Below are 20,590 nucleotides of genomic sequence, written 5' to 3'. Positions count from 1 at the left end.
GATACAAAACCTACCTCCCTAGCCCGAAAGGTCTCTGAAAAAGGGAGTATCTTTTTTATTACTTATCTCTACTGTGCTTATAATAACAGGGTTCTTTGCAGAGGTTCTTAGGTACTACCATAATAGAAATACATAATAATGGTGATAGCATGACCCCAGGAAAACTCTATAAAGGGGAGTCTTACAGGGATTTCCTCCTCCACTCCTGCAAGTATTTCTGTGGGAAGGTGATCTTGGTTTGGGATATTATACAAATATCAGTGTGATTTTTTGAGATTAAGAAGAAAGCTGCCTTTTATCTGACAGATATTTTTGGCTTTTTTTTGTTTGTTTTAATCCCCAGGTCTTTCATTTTGACTGCTGTTTGGTGACAGTGCTTTAGGTAGCACTTAGAGTATTGTTTTGCAAGTGAAGAAATAGGTCTGTATTCTAGAAGAAACTTCCATTTCCCTTTGCTCTTTCCAGGGGCGGCTCCAGGCACCAGCATGCCAAGCATGTGCCTGGGGCGGCAAGCCACGGGGGGTGCTCTGCCGGTTGCCACAAGGGCGGCAGGCAGGTTGCCTTCGGTGGCATGCCTGCGGAGGGTCCGCTGGTCCCGCGGCTTCGGCGGACCTCCCGCAGGCTGCCGCTGAATCCATGAGATCGGGGACCTCCCGCAAGCAAACCGCCGAAGGCAGCCTGCCTGCCGTGCTTGGGGCAGCAAAATACCTAGAGCCGCTCCTGGCTCTTTCCTTTTGTTCACAGCAGGACCCTTAATCCCCTTGGTGCTATACATCCAGGCTGGATTCTGCTCCCACTGAATTCAATGCGAGTATTGCCAGTGATTTCAAAAGGAGCAGGACCAGGCACTCACCACACTTTGTGCTTCCTGGCATGGAGAGGTGTCCGTTAGCAAGGGAAACTGTAAGCCTTCCCTAGAAACAAATGTGTTGTGGAATTTCCTAAGACATAAATCTACTTTAAGTCAGAAAAGAACTCTCCCTTTCATTGCAAGATTATGCTTGGTATTGCTGACTACATAGTCCCATTAGGATCTGTTTGATTCTTGCAGTATGGCTCTGACAAGATGGTTGCCCATCTTGGACTTCTTGGACTATATGATTTCAGCATATGTAAGAGACACTCCCTACACTTTAGATTCCAAAGAAATCTGTTATTTTGCTGAGATTTATACTGAATTTTCAAACTGGATGCTACTGTAGCTTAAAGCTTTTTAGTACCAATTCCATTATAATGGCTTAGGGCCTGACTTTCTGAGATGCTGAACACCAGCAATTTAAACTGAAATCCATGTGAGCTGCTGCAGGTGATCAACTCCTCTGAAAATCAGGCCCATTAAGTGTCAAGTGGTGTACTCAAAAAATTGAGGCATCCAAAATCAGAGGCCTCTTTTAGAAATTTGGGCTTGACTTGCCCACAGTCACACCATGGGTCAGTGGCAGAACCAAGGTCCTCTGACTTCTAGTCTTGTGCCTTAATCATAAGAGCATCCTTCCCCTCTACAATGTGCACTCTTTTTCTATCATGTTTTCCATAACAGTTTTTCTGTGCTCCTCATGTCTGCTCTGGACAGTGACCCTGCCAGCAGGTAGGAGATCTTGGGGGACAACTACTGCACTGGTGGGGTGCAAAATAAACTTTATTAAGAAAATGCAAAAACAGGGAAAATTCAATAGTGAGGGGTATGGGGTTTGTTAAGGTAGACAATTGGGGAGGGGTTTCTTTTAGTAAATAGTATAGGGGGTTTCAATAGTGGGGTACAATACAATGGGGTACAATACAGTTGGTAACCAATTAACACTGAAGTATAAATGTAACAGGTAGCTAACAATTTCTATGTAAAGGGTGTGTCACAGTAGCATATAACCAACTAACAGTTAAGGGAAAAATGTGTTAAATAACCAACAACTCTAGGTAAAAATGCGTTACAGTGGTGTAAATGTAAAATGTGAGGTGTGTTAGAGAGAAAAAGGGTAACCAATGGGGTTTTATGCTAGATTTCAGCAATACAATTGAGGTTTGGCAGCAGTAGGAGCGGGGTGAACACGTAGGGGAGGGGATTAAAAAAGAGAGAGAGAGAGAGAGATAGGAGAAGAGGAGCACGTGGTGGAGCGGAGACCAAAGGCAGAGGCACTGCGGAGGGAGATTTAAACTCAGGGAGACGCAGAGAGCAGACAGGCTGTAAGTTTAAGCAGCAAAGAGACTGCAACAAGTCAGGGAGACACAGAGAACAGACAGGCTGTAAGTTTAAGCAGCAAGTGACTGGGGAAGTCCGGGGGGGGGGGCATGGGGAGAACGGGGGAAACACAATTATACAGAACACAGCAAGGTCTTTATCTATGATCTAACTTAACCAAGACTACACAAATTAGCAAGTTACAAAACACAATACAACAATTCTCTAAGCCTAACTTACAGAGTACAATGCAAACAATTTTCTAAACCTAACTTAACCACAGCTATGCAAAATGAAATTACAATTTATCTAGACTAAAGGCTAAACCTAACCTAATGGGTGCACCTTATACTAGGGGTAGTTTCAGAGGGCAGAGTGGTGTGTGCCCAGGATACAGCTCCAAGGGGGGGGTTAAGGTGGTGGCTGCAGCAGTGGGACGACTGCAAGTAGGCTGCCCAGGATAGAGTCCAGGGAGGCACAGCTTAGCAGTGGCACAGGTTTATTTCTAGCAGCAAAGGCGCTGCGGAGCTAGAAGCAGAGCAGTTACAGAGCACAGACCACGGAGTTAACTTGGGTCTGCCTACTGGGGAAAGAAAGCCAGCAGTTAGAACAAGGGGAGTGTGCAAGAGGATTTTCTTACCAATCCCCAAAGCAGCAACAGGAACAGCAGTTTTAGCATCAGAGGACGCAGAGAGGACTCGATTCGCTTACAATAATCAGGAGATCTCCAGGCAAAATTCGTTGTTCGTGGGAGGGGAGTTTAAAAACGGAGGTACGCTCAAAAACAAACAAGAGCGGGGAGAGGGCCCCCCAAAGACCCCTAGCTGATCAGACCAGGTGGCAATGCAGGAACCTCTCCGGGGGTCTGATCAGAAAATGTCTGGTTTTAAAGGCAAACTCAGGCAGCTTCCCGCCAGTAACTCTGATTGGTTCCCCTTGTTACAGGGGAGGAGAGAAGGCTGCAGGTGAGCACAGAACATGCCTGGGCAAGTTTTTGAGCCACAGGTATGACTCATACACTCAGCTATTTGGCCACTTTAGGTCTTGCATTCCTGGGCAGAGCACCCTACACCGAGCCGGGTCTGAACAAAGAAGCTAGACAAAGGAGCAAGAAGTCCCCCTCCCTGAGCAGAGCAATGGCTCCAGTCAGTCTGCACAAGCCATCTCCATGAGCAGGGCCAGGCTGTGACTTTGGTCAGTTCAATGGCCGGGGGGGCGGCCACTTAGCACAAACGGAAAGGAGAGGGGGGGAAAGGAATCCAGCAGGGGGACAGCTGTAACAGACAGCTTATTTAGGTTAAGAATAGCAAACCTTAAAATCTAAAGATCTTTTACTAAGTGTATGCACCATATGGTGTGATATGAAAGTGCAAGATTAATTACCATTCAGAATGATGGCCTTTTACCCATTTTTTTAAATCAACTGGAGCTCACTGAGTTAGTGGAGAATCTCCATACTTTAACCCTATTAATGTCGAATGCAAAACTTAAGTGTTAAGGTTTAAATTTTCAAAAGTGTTAAGTCTGAGTCCCTCAATTTCAGAGTCTAAATTAAGTTACTTAAAACCTGACTTTCAGAGGTCCTGAGCAATTGTAGCTCCAGCTGAAATTAATGAGAGCTGCTGGTGTGCAACTCCTTTGACAGTCAGCCCAAGGTGTCTCAAATTGGACACCTAAAATCTGTGGCCACTTTTGAAAATGTAACCTTTACTGTCTAAATCAGACACCTAAACTTAGATGTCACTTTTGAAAATGTGGGCCTTAATCTTTCTGTGCTTCGATTTGCACACCTCTAAAATGGGTTGTATAATCATAGAATCATAGAAGATTAGGGTTGGAAGAGACCTCAGGAGGTCATCTAGTCCAACTCCCTGCTCAAAGCAGGACAAACACCAACTAAATCATCCCAGCCAGGGCCTTAAAAACCTCTAAGGATGGAGATTCCACCAGCACCTTAGTTACCCATTCCAGTGCTTCACCACCCTCCTAGTGAAATAGTGTTTCCTAATATCCAACCTAAGCCTCCCCTTCAGCAACTTGAGACCATTGCTCCTTGTTCTGTCATCTGCCACCACTGAGAACAGCCAAGCTCCATCTTCTTTGGAACCCCCCTTCAGGTAGTTGAAGGCTGCTATCAAGTCCCCCCTCACTCTTCCCTTTTGCGGACTAAACAAGCCCAGTTCCCTCAGCCTCTCCTCGTAAGTCATGTGCCCCAGCCCTCTGATCATTTTTGTTGCCCTCCGCTGGACTCTCTCCAATTTGTCCACATCCTTTCTGTAGTGGGGGGCCCAAAACTGGATGCAATACTCCAGATGTGGCCTCACCAGTGCCGAATAGAGGGGAATAATCACTTCCCTCTATTTGCTGGCAATGCTCCTACTAATGCAGCCCAATATGCCATTAGCCTTCTTGGCAACAAGGACACACTGCTGACTCATATCCAGCTTCTCATCCACTGTAATCCCCAGGTCTTTTTCTGCAGAACTGCTGCTTAGCCAGTTGGTCCCCAGCCTGTAGCAGTGCAAAAATTTTATTTATATCCTCATCTCTCATTTTGACTGTTGTTCCTTGTTCTGTACTCCCCAAAATATATTAGCAACATTTCAGTCTGCTCAAATTATAGATGGTTGTTTCTTCACCTATAACAGAAAACAAGTATATAGTACCCCAGGGGTAGGCAACCTATGGCACGAGTGCCGAAGGCAGCACGCGAGCTGATTTTCCGTGGCACTCACACTGCCTGAGTCCTGGTCACCAGTCCGGGGGGCTCTGCATTTTAATTTAATTTTAAATGAAGCTTCTTAAGCATTTTAAAAACCTTATTTACTTTACATACAACAATAGTTTTGTTATATATTAAAGACTTATAGAAAGAGACCTCCTAAAAACGTTAAAATGTATTACTGGCACGCGAAACCTTAAATTAGAGTGAATAAATGATGATTCGGCACACCACTTCTGAAAGGTTGCCGACCCCTGTATTACCCAATTCCTATCAACTTCTATAGTTACAGATGCTGAGATAATCAACTCTCATGTTTCAGGGTGTCAGCTGATCTCTCCAATGGTAAACAATCCACAACACCAAATGTAAAATAGTTTTGGGGCATTGTGAAAAGGTTTTTCTTTTTCTGAAGCATCAGGTACAAGTCACTGTTGGAGGCTGTATACAGCGCTAGATGGGCCAATGAGCTAATCCATAAATAATGAGGCATATCATGTGGTAAAGAGATTTCCAGGTTCAAGGATGATACAACAACTTGCATTTGACAGAAATCAGATGTTGAAAGATATCTACCAGTTTGGCAGGAAAAGAGTAAGTATGTGCATATGTGTCCATGTTTGTGTTAAAGAGAGAGCTAGAGAAAGTGAGACTTACTTTACAGATTAACAATACAATATTGTTATATAGTGTATAACCATACAATCTAATCAAAATGATAGCAGAAGTCATAGTAATCTGGATAGTATGGATGAAGTTGTGGTTTATGGTTAAGTCTGTCTCAAAATTTCAGTTGAGATTTAGACAAGTTGCACCCTGGACAAAACAGACTTTGTTAAATTAAACCACAGAATTTTACATTACTTCATCCAAGAATCAGGGAAGAAAGAGACAAGACATTTTTTTGCCCTAACCCTAACCCTAACCCAGCCCAGTTTTGCAGATCCAATAAGTTTTAATATTTCTGATAAGCTTTGGATAAGTTTGCAAACTCTGGTGGATGTTTGCCCCATCCTTCAGCTACTGATATATTTTGAGGCATTTATACGTGAGTTGTCCTCAATATTATTCAGTTAGTACTAGATTTTGTATGATGGAATTAGAGCCTTTATGGTGATAAAGAAAAAGCTGGTCCAAAAAGTCGAACATTCCTCATTTTCTGCCACTCCAGGTGGCTAAGATGTAACAGACATTTTCCCAAGTAAATTCAGGTCAGAGTATGCTTCAGAGGGGTTGTCACTGAATGAGGAGAAGCAGTAATTATTTTCTCATGTATTTGTGGCCAAAAGTGCCTCAGGCACTCAACATAGGTTCTGCAACACTCATCCAAATCTGACCCAGAGCTACTCTGATCTACTCCTCATGACTTCCTTCTTACCTCTCGAGGCAGTGAACTGAGCCTTTTCAGATAGTCTGGGTAGTATCCTGGGGCTCTCACCCATCCTTTAATTCCTGGATTATTTTTTTCTCCTTAAAGGTCCCCTTCTGCTGCCCTTTCGTTTGCTGTTAAATGGATCATCTGTACTGGGAAGATTATTCACAGTTAATCAGCTCATCTATTCTGAGACATTGACAAAGCTGGTCTATGACTATGCCAGCAGGCGTTGCTGTAACAGTTGTGTTGCGTGGTTAAACCCTTCCCTTTCTTGAGGGGCTCCACTGTATCAACTGCACCACAAACATAATACAACTACCACCAAACTAGTGTGCTGGCTACAGACACTAATGCTGTCAACAGAATTAGAGAAAATGCAATTTGTGTTATTTAATGAGCAGCTTGTTTACATAAATAAACCAGGTGAGGTGAAAAAAGTGATGCTCTACAGTATGGAACACAAGTGAATATTAGGCATATGGAGAGAAAATATTTCCACACTTCTGTTTTTTCATAATTTTTTGGGTTGCCTTGTGTCCTCTCATTGTGAATAATGAGATAGGCTTTTCCCAGTGTTTTGGACAGGCACTAGTCCTGCTCTGGGCTGAGTTAGATGACATGGTGGTCAAAATGCTAGCACAGGGGTCAGCAACCTTTCAGAAGTGGTGTGCCGAATCATCATTTATTCACTCTAATTTAAGGTTTCGCATGCCAGTAATACATTTTAACATTTTTAGGAGGTTTCTTTCTATAAGTCTTTAATATATAACAAAACTATTGTTGTATGTAAAATAAATAAGGTTTTTAAAATGCGTAAGAAGCTTCATTTAAAATTAAATTGAAATGCAGAGCCCCCCAAACCAGTGGCCAGGACCCAGGCAGTATGAGTGCCACTGAAAATCAGCTTGCGTGCCACCTTCGGCACTTGTGCCATAGGTTGTCTACCCCTGTGCTACCAGCTGGTCTACATTGGGACTTTTTCTGTTGCTACCACTGTGGGGGATTTTAAAGAAAAGCTCAATGTAGACACAGCCAAAGTAAGGGCTCAGTTAGTATCTTCCTGAAGCGTTGCTAACAAAGTGAATCAACAGAAGAAGTCAACCACACTCTTGCATACATCCATAACAGAACCATTCTTTATACAAATAAAACAAAGTTCATCCTTCCTGGCAAATATATTAAGTTGCCACTCCCTATTTGTGATCCTTTTTTGTTATGTTGCTTATTTAAATATTGACACATGATTTCTCTACTTGCAATTCACGTCAGAACTATGTTTACAATCAAAACCTCCTTAAACCTGAAATAATTCTATCCATTTTAGACTGGTTATTTTATACATTTAAATTGTGTATGTGGCTCTGTCTGTTCCTTTCCTTCTACTGCATGCTCAAAAACTAGTTTATAACACTGTACTTTCTTTCCTTGACTTCAGAGGCAAAGAGTCTATTGACCTGGCATTTGCATTACAGTATATGATACTACTTTCCCTTCCCATAATCCCATGTAGTGTAAAGAAATCACCCAGATGTACAACTTGTTAGTGATGGCCTGATGGACATTATAGTGGGGAGCCAGCTCTGCTACAGTTAAAATTAAGACTAATTTTCTGTTTAAAGCTTGATTCTAAGGTCACGTCTACACTACAATCTGTGGACAACACAAGTAATGTCAGCATAAAGCTGTTGCTATTAGTATATTGCTCATGCGTGTGCACATTTGGCTGCTTGTGTCGGTGCTTTGCGTACTTACCAGGAGTGCTTGCCTTTTGAGGGATTTTTGTAATATGCTGTGAGGTAGAAATGAGTCATACTCTGGAAGCTAGGGGTCAAGTTTCCATCATAGTACTTTTTATCCATCCCATAATGCCATTCATATCTCACAATTTTTTAAAAATTGCCTTTTTTTAAAATCTCATAAACCTGTGCAGCACTTGTTCCTGTCTGCCTTCTCTGACAGAAGCATGGAGCCTGTACAGTTCTGCACTATTGTCATGAACATTGCAAACACAGGATGAATGATTCTCCAGGATTCATAGAGCTGCAGGAAGCACTGCAACAACATGGGACATGACAATTTCTTTGAGGACAGATTGCTAAGGGACATAATGAAAACCAATTCAAGGTTGTGTCGCTGGTGTTCACAGAGCAGCTGCAGATAGTGGAGTGTCTCTTCTGAGCCTAAGAAACAAGCACTGACTGGTGGGATTGCATCGTAATGTAGGTTTGGGATGATAAACAACAGCTGCAGAACTTTCAGATGTCAAAAGCCACATTCTTGGATCGATGTGCTGAGCTCACGCCAGCCCTTCAGTGCATAGGCACCAGAATGAGAGTTGCACTGATAGAGAAGTGAGTGGTGGTCACATTGTGGAAGCTTGCAACGTCATCTTTGGAATTATAAAATCCACAGTGGCAGCTGTTGTCATGTAAGTGTGCAGGGCCATTAATTGTATCCTGCTAAGCAGGACTGTGACTCTAGGCAATGTGCAGGACATGATGGATGGATTTGTAGCTATGGAGTTCCCAAACTGCAATGGGCAATAAGATGGCATACAAATCCCTATTCTGACCCTAACCCACCTCACCACAGAGTACATAAATAGAAAGGGATATATTTCTATGATTATGCAAGCATTGGTGGATAACGAGGGATGCTTCACAGCTATTAGTATGGGCTGGTCAAGGAAGGTGCATGATGCTCACATTTTTAACAACACAGGACTGTTCAGAAAGCTGCAAGCAGGGACAGTCTTTCCTGACCAGCGAATTACCATTGGTGATGTTGAAATGACAAGAGAGTCAGTGGTGCTGGAACACTTTTTACAATGGGGGTGCTGAAAGCCAGTGGTCCCCAAACTTTTTACTTTGCAACCCACGTACCCCTGTCTGCACCCCCTCTCCCCAGATCTGGGGCCCAGACTGGGCTGTGGCTCCAGGAAGGTGGGGGGACACGGATAGGGTAAGGGGGGCTGTGGCTGGGACCACAGCTGGGTCTGGGAGCAGAGCCTTGGGCGCAGGTCCTGCAGCCAGGACACCGTGTGTGGGCCAGGAGCAGAGCCCCAGGCGCGGGGCCAGTGAGACCCCAGGTGCGGGGCCAGGAGCAGAGCCCGGGGCGCGTAGCCGGCGGCTGCTGGGACCCTGAGCACAGGGCCGGAAGCAGAGCCCTGGGCGTGGGGCTGGTGGCCGTCGGGACCCTTTGATAGGTCTGTAACTGTGTCTGCACAGTCTCTCCTTTCTACAGGCTCAAGAGATCCAATAGCTTCTGTCTATTCCAGGCAGGAGCACATCTAGAGCACATAGGCACCATGGTTGGATGGTCAGTTGCAAACAACAAGGCGGAGCTGCTAGATGTGCTCGCCAACCTGGACAATCAGGAAAACGCATTTCAAAAATATGCAAAAATTTTAAGGGGTGTGCGTGGCTTTCAGTCTTTGTGATCCCTGGGCAGTGTTAACAATTGTAACCAGAGCAGTCACTGTTAGGCACTGTGGAATAGCTGCTGGAGGATTGTTAGGGTCAACATAGGTCCTTCAGTGTTTACACTGACATTATATGTTGATCACAGTTCAACGCAGTTTGTGGAGGTGGTGTTACTGCATCCTCATAATGGGGCACATACATTGGTGGGAGGCAAATTTGAATGCAGACACATGCATAAATAGGTTGACACAAAGGCGACTTATGTCGACCTAACTGTAGTTTAAACCAGGCCTAAGTGCTCTAAAATCCACAAAGTTACTCAGAATGTCTTCAAATTTTGTATATCTCATTGAAGCACAGGGTTTGATCAGTAAACCAAATTTGGGACTATATGATGAACAAGGTGTTCCCGATGTACAGCCCTCCCCCCCCCCCCCAACAGCTTTTTCTAAAGTTGACATGTTTTGGCAGTAATTTTTTGTGCACAGAGAGATCAAACCAGTGCTGAGATCATCACTCCAGGGTCTCAAATGCTTAAAAGTTATTCCAGAGTGCATGCACCTACTAGCCTTTTGGGGGCAATCAAATTAAAACACTGGCAAAGAGATTTTGTCTTTTCAGTTAGGTGTGCTGCCGAGCACCGCTAAGGCTCACATGGCAAGAGGATTACACTGAGCCTGTATGGACAGAGGAGCCAACAGGGTTTGTAGCCTTGAATATTTCATACCAGCTGGATAGCTCAAGGGGCTAAGTAGAAGTGCTTTGAACCTGACTTACCCAGCCAGGGTCAGTCTGAATTCCCACTTGGGGCAGAAATATGGTAAGAACAGAAGGCATATTGCTAAAGTTTGTCTCAGGCCTTGTCTACACTACAAGACTATTTCGAATCTACTTAAGTCGAATTTGTGGATTCGACCTTATGAAGTCGAATTTGTGTATCCACAGTAAATACACTAATTCGAATTTCTGAGTCCACAGTAACGGGGCTGGCGTCGACTTTGGAAGCGGTGCACTGTGGGAAGCTATCCCACAGTTCCCACAGTCCCCGCTGCCCATTGGAATGCTGGGTAGAGCTCCCAATGCCTCCTGGGGGAAAAATGTGTCGAGGGTGCTTTTGGGTAACTGTTGTCATTGAACCGTCAATCACGCCCTCCCTCCCTGAAAGCTCCGGCGGGAAATCTGTTCGCGCCCTTCTCTGGTCGGTTACAGTGCGGACGCCACAGCACTGTGAGCATGGAGCCCGCTGCGATCATCGCTGCACTTATGGCCGTTGTCAACTCCTCGCACCTTATCGTCCACCTCTTCCACAGTCAGCTGCTGAGAAATCGGGCGAGGAGGCTCCAGCAGCGCGGTGAGGACAGGAATTCACAGAGTGGCGCAGACCTCTCACAAAGCAGGGTACGCCGCGCCGTGGAGATCATGGTGGCAATGGGTCAAGTTCATGGTGTGGAACGGCGATTCTGGGCCCGGGAAACAAGCACGGACTGGTGGGACCGCATAGTGCTGCAGGTCTGGGATGAATCACAGTGGCTGCGAAACTTCAGGATGCGTAAGGGCACTTTCCTTGAACTCTGTGACTTGCTGTCCCCTGCCCTGAAGTGCTAGGACACCCGGATGCGAGCAGCCCTGAGTGTGCAGAAGCGAGTGGCCATAGCCCTCTGGAAACTTGCAACGCCAGACAGCTACCGGTCAGTAGCGAACCACTTTGGCGTGGGCAAATCTACCGTGGGGGTTGCTGTGATTCAAGTAGCCCACGCAATCGTTGAGCAACTTCTCTCAAAGATAGTGACTCTCGGAAACGTCCAGGACATCATAGATGGCTTCGCCGCGATGGGATTCCCAAACTGCGGTGGGGCTATAGATGGGACTCACATCCCTATCCTGGCACCAGCCCACCAGGCCAGCGAGTACATTAACTGAAAGGGCTACTTTTCAATGGTGCTGCAAGCACTGGTAGACCATAGGGGACGTTTTATCAACATCTTCGTTGGGTGGGCGGGCAAGGTTCATGACGCGCGTGTGTTCAGGAACTCTGGTCTGTTTAAACGCCTCCAGGCAGGTACTTTCTTCCCGGACCACAAACTAACGGTTGGGGATGTGCAGATGCCTACAGTGATCCTCGGGGACCCAGCCTACCCGCTAATGCCCTGGCTCATGAAGCCCTATACAGGCGCCTTGGACAGAGAGAAGGAACTCTTCAACTACCGGCTGAGCAAGTGCAGAATGGTGGTGGAGTGTGCTTTCGGACGTCTCAAGGGGAGATGGCGGAGCTTACTGACTCGCTCGGACATCAGCGAAAAGAATATCCCCGTAGTTATTGCTGCTTGCTGTGTGCTACACAATCTCTGTGAGAGCAAGGGCGAGACCTTTTTGTCCGGATGGGAGGTTGAGGCAAATCACCTGGCTGCAGTTTACGCTCAGCCAGACACCCGTGCCGAGAGAATATCCCAGCGGGAAGCGCTGTGTATCCGGGAGGCTTTGAAAGCAAGTTTCCTCGGAGAGCAGAGTAACCTATGACTCTCCACTTGCTTTCAAGAGAAACTGACCCTGGGCCTGTGTCTGTATGTGTCGATTTCGATCTGCGGTTACATACCCCATTCTCCAAGTTTCCCCCACTTCCAAAGCACGTTTTAAAGCAAATTAATTGTTACACTCATTATTAATAAATCTTTGTTTTACTTTGCATTTCTGTTCAGGTGTTGAAACATGGACGCATACTGTGCTGGGCACGGTGTGCACTGATGTACAGACCGCTTGTTCCATAGAGGAATGACATCCTCCTGCTCCTACATAGGTCTCTGGGGTGGGGGACGGTTGCAAGTGGTTGTGCATGAAGGGGAGGGATTGCAGGAAGGGGTGGGTTTGCAGGAAGGGGCGAGTGGTGCCTTCTTTGGATAGGGGTTTGGATGACGGCAGTGGGCTGCGGGTTTGGGCGTAGGAAGGGGTGAGGGGTGTGGGGGAAGGGTGAGTATCTGTCCGTGGATGAGGGCTCTTGTTGGGGCTCAGGGCAGCGGAGAGGCTCGGTGCTACGGTGGAAGTGCATGGTAAGGGCAGCGTGCCTTAACATTAAGGGGGTGGCAGGCGCTAGGACCCTGGACAAGCACACACATCACAGAATGACCCGGGGCAGCATACACCACACAGAGTGACCCTGGTGCCTACTGACTGCAGTGTGTGTGTGCCCTGCAGTTGATCATGCCCCCAAGTCTGTACCCTGGTAATGTAGGCTATACCGTGCAATTATAAATCCCCTCCCCCCCCCCCATACACAAAAAAATCCTCTGACACGAAAGACGTGACTGAAACAGTGAATAACAGCAAACAGCTTTTAATAATCTAATACACAGTGGGGGGATGAAACTCGGATTTGGGACTGGGTGAGCCTGTAAGGGAAGCACTTCTACAAATGTATAGCGTGAGAGGTGTGTGATACATTAGCGCTATGCAGTGGTGCAGTGACAGTTCTCACGGCCCCTACCGCCCCTCCGTCTTGTACTTTTGGGTGAGGGGGGGCAGGACTTCTTGGCGGGGGAGGGTGGTTGCAGATACACTGCAGGGGGGCTCTGTCCTCCTGCCTGCGGTCCTGCAGAACATCAACAAGGCGCCGGAGCGTGTCCGTTTGCTCCCTCATTAGGCCAAGCAGCGTTTGAGTCGCCTGCTGGTCTTCCTGCCGCCAGCTATCCTCCCGTTCGATGTGTGTGCGATGCTGTTGACATAGGGTCTCCCTCCACTGTCTCTGCTCTGCCGCCTCGGCTCTGGAGCAGGCCATCAGTTCCGCAAACATCTCGTCCCTAGTCTTTTTCTTTCGCCGCCTAATCTGCGCCAGCCTCTGCGAGGGGGATGCCGGGGCAGTCCGGGAAAGAGCCGAAGCTGTGTGATGGGAAAAGTAACTGATTTCCTTGAACAGATACATGTTTGCGAACAGTGAACACAGTCTAGTCAGTTTCTCTGAACAAGACCATACAGGGCAACAAGTCTCACGAGATCTCAGGACAAGTTCGAGATTTCGGAATACGCTCTCATTGGCTGCGGCATTGCACAGGAGAGCGGACAAGTGGGGAGAGACAGCTGAATCCGTCTAGCAGACAGTCCTGGTAAGCCTTACAGTACATTCTGCTTATCAGTTAATGGATAGCTGTGCCCTCCCGCTAAAGGCAATCTGGAAATCATATACTCTGACCCTTTTCCAGCCACTCCCGCCAGTGCACGGGAAAGATCAATGTATGCTTTTCCTATGTGGCCTACAACACGTGGCTGTTAAGCGAGGGTCATTGTTATGCAAAGTAAAAGTCAACCATTCACAACAGTAACAATACACTAATTGCCCTAATTAGATGCAGCATTTCATGAACGAGATCACCCTGATGTGGGTCCCTCGGAGTCACAAAGAGCGGATGCTAAGGGAAGCCCTGCAGAGACCAGGACCATATGCGGCCATGCTTGTGGAGGCGATGATTCCCATCTACATAAGGATGTCCTGGCGCGGAAGAGTGTGCTTCCACGGAGCACCCAACAAGGCACCTCTCCCCAGGAACCTCCTGCGGAGGCTTTTCGAGGACCTAAATGAGACCTTTCTTGAATTGTCCCTGGAGGATTATTGTTCAATCCCTATATGTGTGGACCTACTTTTCGTATAGTTTTTCATTGAAAATTTTATATATAGCATTTCTATTTTTTTATACCTGTTTTATAAAAAATAAATGTTTACATGTTTATAGCACTTACCGCCTGATCCTTCCCCTGATTCAGAGTCTGGGTTAACGGCCGGGGAGGGTTGGTAGGGGATCTCTGTGAGGGTGATGAAGAGATCCTGGCTGTCAGGGAAAGCGGTTTTGTGTTCGCTGTCGCCTGCGCCATCCTCCACAGACCCTTCCTCATCTTCCCCATCGGCGAACATCGAGGAGGAACTGTCCAGGTTCACTATGCCATCCACTGAGTCCACGGTCACTGGTGGGGCAGTGGTGGCAGACCCACCTAGAATGGCATGCAGTGCCTCGTAGAAGCGGCATGTCTGGGGCCGGGCTCCGGAGCGTCCGTTTGCCGCTCTGACTTTTTGGTAGCCTTGTCTCAGGTCCTTGATTTTCACGCGGCACTGCATTGCATCCCGGCTGTATCCTTTCTCTATCATTGCTTTGGAGACCTTCTCGAAGGTCTTTGCATTCCGCTTGCTGGAGCGCAGCTCCGACAGCACAGACTCCTCGCCCCACACACCGATCAGATCCAGGACTTCCCGGTCTGTCCACGCTGGGGACCTCTTTCTATTCTTGGATTGGCCGGACTCCTCTGCTGGAGAGCTCTGCATCGTTGCAGGTGCTGCGGAGCTCGCCCCGATGTCCAGCCAGGACGTCAGATTCAAAGTGCCCAGACAGGAAAAGGAATTCAAATTTTCCCAGGTCATTTCCTGTGTGGCTGGTCAGAGAATCCAAGCTCCGACTGCTGTCCAGAGCGTCAACAGAGTGGTGCACTGTGGGATAGCTCCCGGAGCTACTAAGTTCGATTTGCATCCACACCTAGCCTAATTCGAGCTAGCCATGTCGAATTTTGCGTTACTCCACCTGTCGGGGTGGAGTACCGAATTCGAACTAAAGAGCCCTCTAGTTCGAATTAAATGGCTTCCTGGTGTGGACGGTTGAGCGGTTAGTTCGAATTAACGCTGCTAAATTCGAATTAAAGTCCTAGTGTAGACCAGGCCTCAGTATAGGGTTTTATTATTACCTGTATTTATTTTGGGGGAAACCACTGAACATTCTTAAGTACTTACTGTTGCCTCTCTGCTGAGAAGTAGCAGATTTCAAGGCCTTGCAGCTTGGTTTCCCCTGCTTGTTCAACCTATCCAATGGTGTTATAATGCTTCCAAACCCAAACATCTAAAATTGTCTTTTTGACAGTGTAAATCTCTCCTCACTAGTTGTGTGCTTGAGTTGGTCACATCTTTTTTAAATAGCTTACATTTATTTCAGTTCAGTTTCAGATTAGCACCCTTAATCTTATCAAAGACCACGTGTACATGTATCAATTCCTGCTCAAAAAAGTCTTAGCATGCATCAGGATATCATCCAGCTATATGACAGGGTGAGAGAGGTATGCCATACTATACCCTTCCATAAGCCTCTCAAAGGTGGCAGGGGTGTTAAACAAGCCAAAACCCATTAATTGAAGTAATCACAGTATTTCTCCAGATGCAAAAGTAGTCTTTCCCCCGTCCTTTGTATCCACTTCTACTTGCCAATACCTAGTTTTAAGATCCGTTGTGGAGAACTAAGGTATCTGCTGCTAAGAATAGATAAGAATCCTTCTAAGTAACTTAATTCAATTTTCTATAGTCTATAATCTACACAGAATATGGAACTCTGACCTTTTTCCCCTTATGTCTGAGGCCCAAGGACTGGCTGAAGAATCAATTATTTATACATTCCTAATACAATCCCTCAATGGTTTGTAAAGCTCTTTGAGTGTAGAGCACTGGGCTAGAACAACTCCAGAAGAAAGTCTTGGAGTTTGCCTTCAAAACTTCTCCATCCCCAACCCCTTACAGTTTTTCTGTTTTCTTTTGTCAGTATTTACTAGATGCAGTGGCTTGTATTTTGTGGTTCCCTTTTTACTATTTTTGTTCATACAAAACACTCAATGTGCTTATAGTTCTCACTATCAACCTTTGCTCCTCTCATTGGATCTGTGTAGCAGCTTTTCTCCCCCTTAGGCAATTTTCACCTGTCCCTCTTTGACTCTATTATCAGGCTACTCTGATCTACTCCTCATGACTTCCTTCAAAGCCCTCTCCCACTAAGGCCCCAGCACCTTTTTTAAGCCTAATTGTGGGTCAAATGATCAATCACAAACGCACTGGCCTCTTCCCTCTTAAAGGGCCAGTGCTATCCTATGACAACACCTTTCCTGGAATTTATTACATAGTTATTAGCCATTATGACCCCATCCATTATCTCAGTTGCCCAGATCTCTTGTTCCAGGTCTTGAGGTCCAATTTTTAAGCCTAATTTTTCCCATTTTTTGGATGAGTGCATGTTCTTCAGTCATTGTCTCCATTTGAGCCCAATAAGGCTGTTTATTCAGGGTCTTCTAGACCTTAGCATTTTTAATATATCTAGTTTAATAACTGTTACATTTGAGCGAGTGTCCACAAGTCCTGTACATTGCACATTTTCTATTACTCTCTTCAATATTCCTATACTTATTACTGTTATTCAACTGACCTGATCAAAAAAATGCAACCTCCCCCCGCACCCCCCCCCCCAAAACCCAACTTGTGAGGCTACTCCTTGTATCACCAACCTTTGTCCCTTCAGTTTGGTGTCAGCCTGTTTTCCCAAACTGAGGAACTTTCCTTACAAACTTATGACACTCTGTCCTGGCTTGCATTTATAACACTCTTTTTTGAGGGCAAATCTTTTTCATAGCACCAGCATTTATAAGAATTATTTCCTTTATTTTTTGTTATTGTCAATCTCTGTTAACAATTTTTATAAGGGCTTGCCTGTACACAAAAGTTGTATCTGTTTAACTATACTGGTATAGCTCACTAGTATAGTTCTGGTATAGTTAAAGCAGTACAAATCCCCCTGGTGTGTATGCAGTCATATAAAAGTTCCTTATGCCAGCATATCTATTCTTGTACGGGAAGAGATATAATTAAGTCAGTATAAGTTACCTTTATACCAGCATGACTGTGTCCACACTAGAGCCTTTATCAGTATAATAATTTTGGTAAAAAAATCACAATCCTAACTGAAATAGTTATTCTGGTAAAACTTTCAAGTGTAAAGACGGCCTAATTGTTCAAAATGTCATGACTCAAAAATCCTCTTTTTCATCATGCATGTTAAAAACAGATTTGTACTTACAGGGCTCATGTCAGAGAGGTTCTGTCATTCTCACTAGCAACTACTTTCTTTTCTGCTTGGCTGTTGCTTGGAAGGACTTCAGTGCTGCAGCAAATATCACCACTAAACAGTGTCCTTGGTTTCCTTTTGGTGATCTTAATTAGCAAGAGCATGTCAAGTTAAGCATCAATAAAATGCGCCATTTCCAGTTTGTCCCCCAGTGGTATTTGGCTTTGCCAGACAACAATCTCATATGGCCCTCTGCCAGTTAAGGTGGGATCTCTTGTTCCCTTCTCCTCCTAGTCCTGGCCAGATTAGTTTGATGGCTAGCTCCAAATTGCTTCTGACATCTCTTGATAACTCAGTCCTTTTCTGGAGCATCATCAGATCTGGTGCACTCAAGTTAGCTATTAAAAACACCCCTCTCTTCATCTCCCCCTTCATTTATTTGAGATATGATGTTAAAGTTAGACCATGAAGCCTCCCACGAAGTTTTCCCTTCAGTGGTCACTATTGTATTTTTTGTGTTGACTTTTGTATTACTTGAACTGGGACTGTCTGATCCCTCCTAGCTGGGCTACCTTGGTGTACAAATGGGGTTGAAAAGTTTGTAAATGTCCTATCTTCGACATGTGCTGTAGGTCGCGTGATTCCTCATCCCAGCAGCTGGTTTCCACAATGGTCTGCAACCCTTGGAGTTTCTTCTCTAGCTAATTTTCCAGCTCCTTAATTCCTTGCTGCAGCTCATCTCTTACTCTAACAAGTTCCAAGTTGGCCAGAGCTTTCAGGGTACTTCCCATATCCTGGAAATGTATTTGGGCCACAATAATCAAGTTTCAGAGTAGCAGCCGTGTTAGTCTGTATCCGCAAAAAGAACAGGAGTACTTGTGGCATCTTAGAGACTAACAAGTTGCCCATCACTTATTTTATCCTGTTTCCCAGTCTTGCCTGGGCATGCTGTAGATGGGTTTCAGAATCTGTCCAGACCCTTTGTAATTTTTGATCCAGCAGAATATTTATTTTAAACTGAATTGTCTCATCTCTGCCTTCACTTCCTTCTAAAAAACCTCCAGATCCTATTTTATCGTCTTCCTCTTCTCTGATTATTCCTTCTGGACGGCTAATATTGTCTCTTGGACAGCTTTGATTTCTGCAACTTCCTCTGCAATTTTTTGCATTTTGGTTCAACAGGAATCCCTGCTCACAATTTCTTTCTCCTTGGAAACTCTATCCTGTTTCCAAAACCAGTGTTGCTACTTGGGATAGGTTTTTCCAGTCCCTGTACATGGGGGGTATTTTGTATCTATTGGAGGCTGGGGGAATTCATCAATCCTTATTTATGAGATGATGAGTCTGTTTTGAGAGGAAGGTTCAATCCCTTCTCAGCCCCTATTTATGTTGTGTTATGGAGGGACTCAACCATATTTACAGGGCGTTGTGTGCCTGGCTCCTTTTTGTGGGATATTTCAGGGAGCATTCAGGTCCCGTTTACAGGCTGTTCGGGGGTCCCAGCCAATGTTTACAAGGTGTGCAAGAAGAGGAACCCAGCCGCTGTTTATGGGATGCTCTAGGGCAGTGTTTCTCAAAGACTGGTCTGTGAACCTGCTCCAGTCCCTGAGATTTCCCTGTTAAAAGTTTAGGAAGGCTGCAAGCCAATCCCTGGTATCGCAAAGGTTGAGAAACCGAGGGTCGCTGCCTGGAGCCGAGAGGTGGTGGTGGTGGTGGTGGTGGTCCTGACCCCGTCTATGGAGTATGGGGAGGTAGGTCCAGTTATGAGGTGTCCCGGTCCCTCTTTATGAGTGTCTCTGGCAGGACTCTCTGAGGGGGCCGCCCCCTGTTTAAGAGTGTGTGTGGGGCAGGGTCTTCTTTCCCCTCAGGAAACGTTGACTACGGTTGAACGATGTGCACGCGCTTGCTCTGCGTTGCTATGACAACACAGGCGCGGCGGCGAGCCAGGAAGCCAAGTCCTCGCGCTGCTCCTCCGGGCCGGGGCCGAGGCCGCTGCACTACAGCTCCCAGCAGCCTTTGCGCCGCGCTGTGACTCTGCCTGGGCGACCCTGGCGCTGGCTGGGATGGAGTGAGTCTGAGGGGCAGGCGGAGGAGAGAGCACAGCCCACCGAGCCCCTCCACCCCCGCCCCGGGCCCATGCGGCCCCCCAGAGACCATGGGATCCAGGATCAAGTGAGTGCCCGGGGGAGCCCCTCAGCCCAGCCTGCAGGCCCATAAGAGAGGGCGGGGGGAGCCCCCCTGCCTAGCCTGCAGGCCCCAGGAGAGGGGAGAGGAGGGCAAAGGGGGGAAGCCCCCCTGCCCAGCTCGCAGGCCCTAGGGGAGGGGAGCTTCCTCCATCCCCTTTGCCCCCTGCCTGAAGGATGCCCCCTCCCTGCCGGGCCCACAATGGTGGGTGTGTAGGGCCAGACGCTGAGGACGGTGTCCCTTGTGTGCATCATGGGGGGAGAAATCTGTCCGTTTGCAGGCCTGCGGGACAGGGCTGTCTGAGGCGGGGATGTCCTCAGGGGGGCAGCCCTCGCTCTTCAGGTGCTAGGGGTGAAGGGGGTAGCTGGTGACAAGAGGCCTCTATCTTCCCTGCTTAGGATGGGTGTCTCTAGTCAAGGCTAGAGGGAAGGATTGAGCCCTCAGCCAGCAGGCCTAGAAAATGAGAGGTGTGAGTATGGATGGGGGGGGGTGTCTTTAAGGAAATTGGGGATAGAGGTTGTGGGGAGTACTGGGTTGAAACTGCTGCTATCTCCCCTCTGCATACAGCAGATTCCATTAAGATGGGGGCCCTGCCAGAGGTGCTAGCTTGGTAAGCCTTGCTTTCATATTCAGGGCTGTCAGATTAAAACAACTAAGAACGTGAATAAATTGAGATTTTTAGAAAAGCTAAGATCATAAATGTCTGAGAAGCAGATTTGTGCATGAGAAACCTGTTCTCATCCAGAGGGTGCTGACATGTTTGTGTACAGTAATATTGGTGAATGGGGCTGATCAGGTGGCTCTGTTCTTACTTTACAGAGTACTTTGGGTGATTGCTGTTTCTTTCTCAGGGCACTTTCCTGT

The 20,590-nt window shown here is 46.6% G+C and overlaps 2 protein-coding genes across 12 annotated transcripts in view; one reads left to right on the top strand and one right to left on the bottom strand.

The window, feature by feature from the left end:
- LHX2 (LIM homeobox 2) overlaps window positions 1-19,451 on the bottom strand; it is a 79,617-nt gene extending 60,166 nt beyond the window's left edge. For 2 of the 5 annotated variants that reach the window (XM_044992549.1, XM_044992550.1), the window contains exon 1: window positions 17,555-19,450. In XM_044992549.1, coding sequence (XP_044848484.1) covers window positions 17,555-17,563 — 9 coding nt within the window. In that variant the 5' untranslated portion in view covers window positions 17,564-19,450. Of the gene's footprint in view, window positions 1-6,276; window positions 6,423-17,554 lie in introns of all 5 variants that reach the window. The other 3 variants (XM_044992551.1, XM_044992552.1, XM_044992548.1) reach the window with 3 other exon arrangements.
- A 43-nt stretch (window positions 19,452-19,494) lies between these two features.
- The window catches only part of DENND1A (DENN domain containing 1A), a 363,162-nt gene continuing 362,066 nt past the window's right edge, over window positions 19,495-20,590 (top strand). For all 7 annotated transcript variants that reach the window (XM_044992540.1, XM_044992536.1, XM_044992539.1 and 4 more), the window contains exon 1: window positions 19,495-19,714. In XM_044992540.1, the coding sequence (XP_044848475.1) occupies window positions 19,698-19,714 (17 nt within the window). In that variant the 5' untranslated portion in view covers window positions 19,495-19,697. The remainder of the gene's footprint in view (window positions 19,715-20,590) is intronic.

Source organism: Mauremys mutica, chromosome 18, assembly GCF_020497125.1.
Source record: "Mauremys mutica isolate MM-2020 ecotype Southern chromosome 18, ASM2049712v1, whole genome shotgun sequence".
NCBI classification, from domain to species: Eukaryota; Metazoa; Chordata; order Testudines; family Geoemydidae; genus Mauremys; species Mauremys mutica.
The sequence above is the reverse complement of the archived record's forward strand: the minus strand, read 5'-3'. Positions and strand labels throughout refer to the sequence as shown.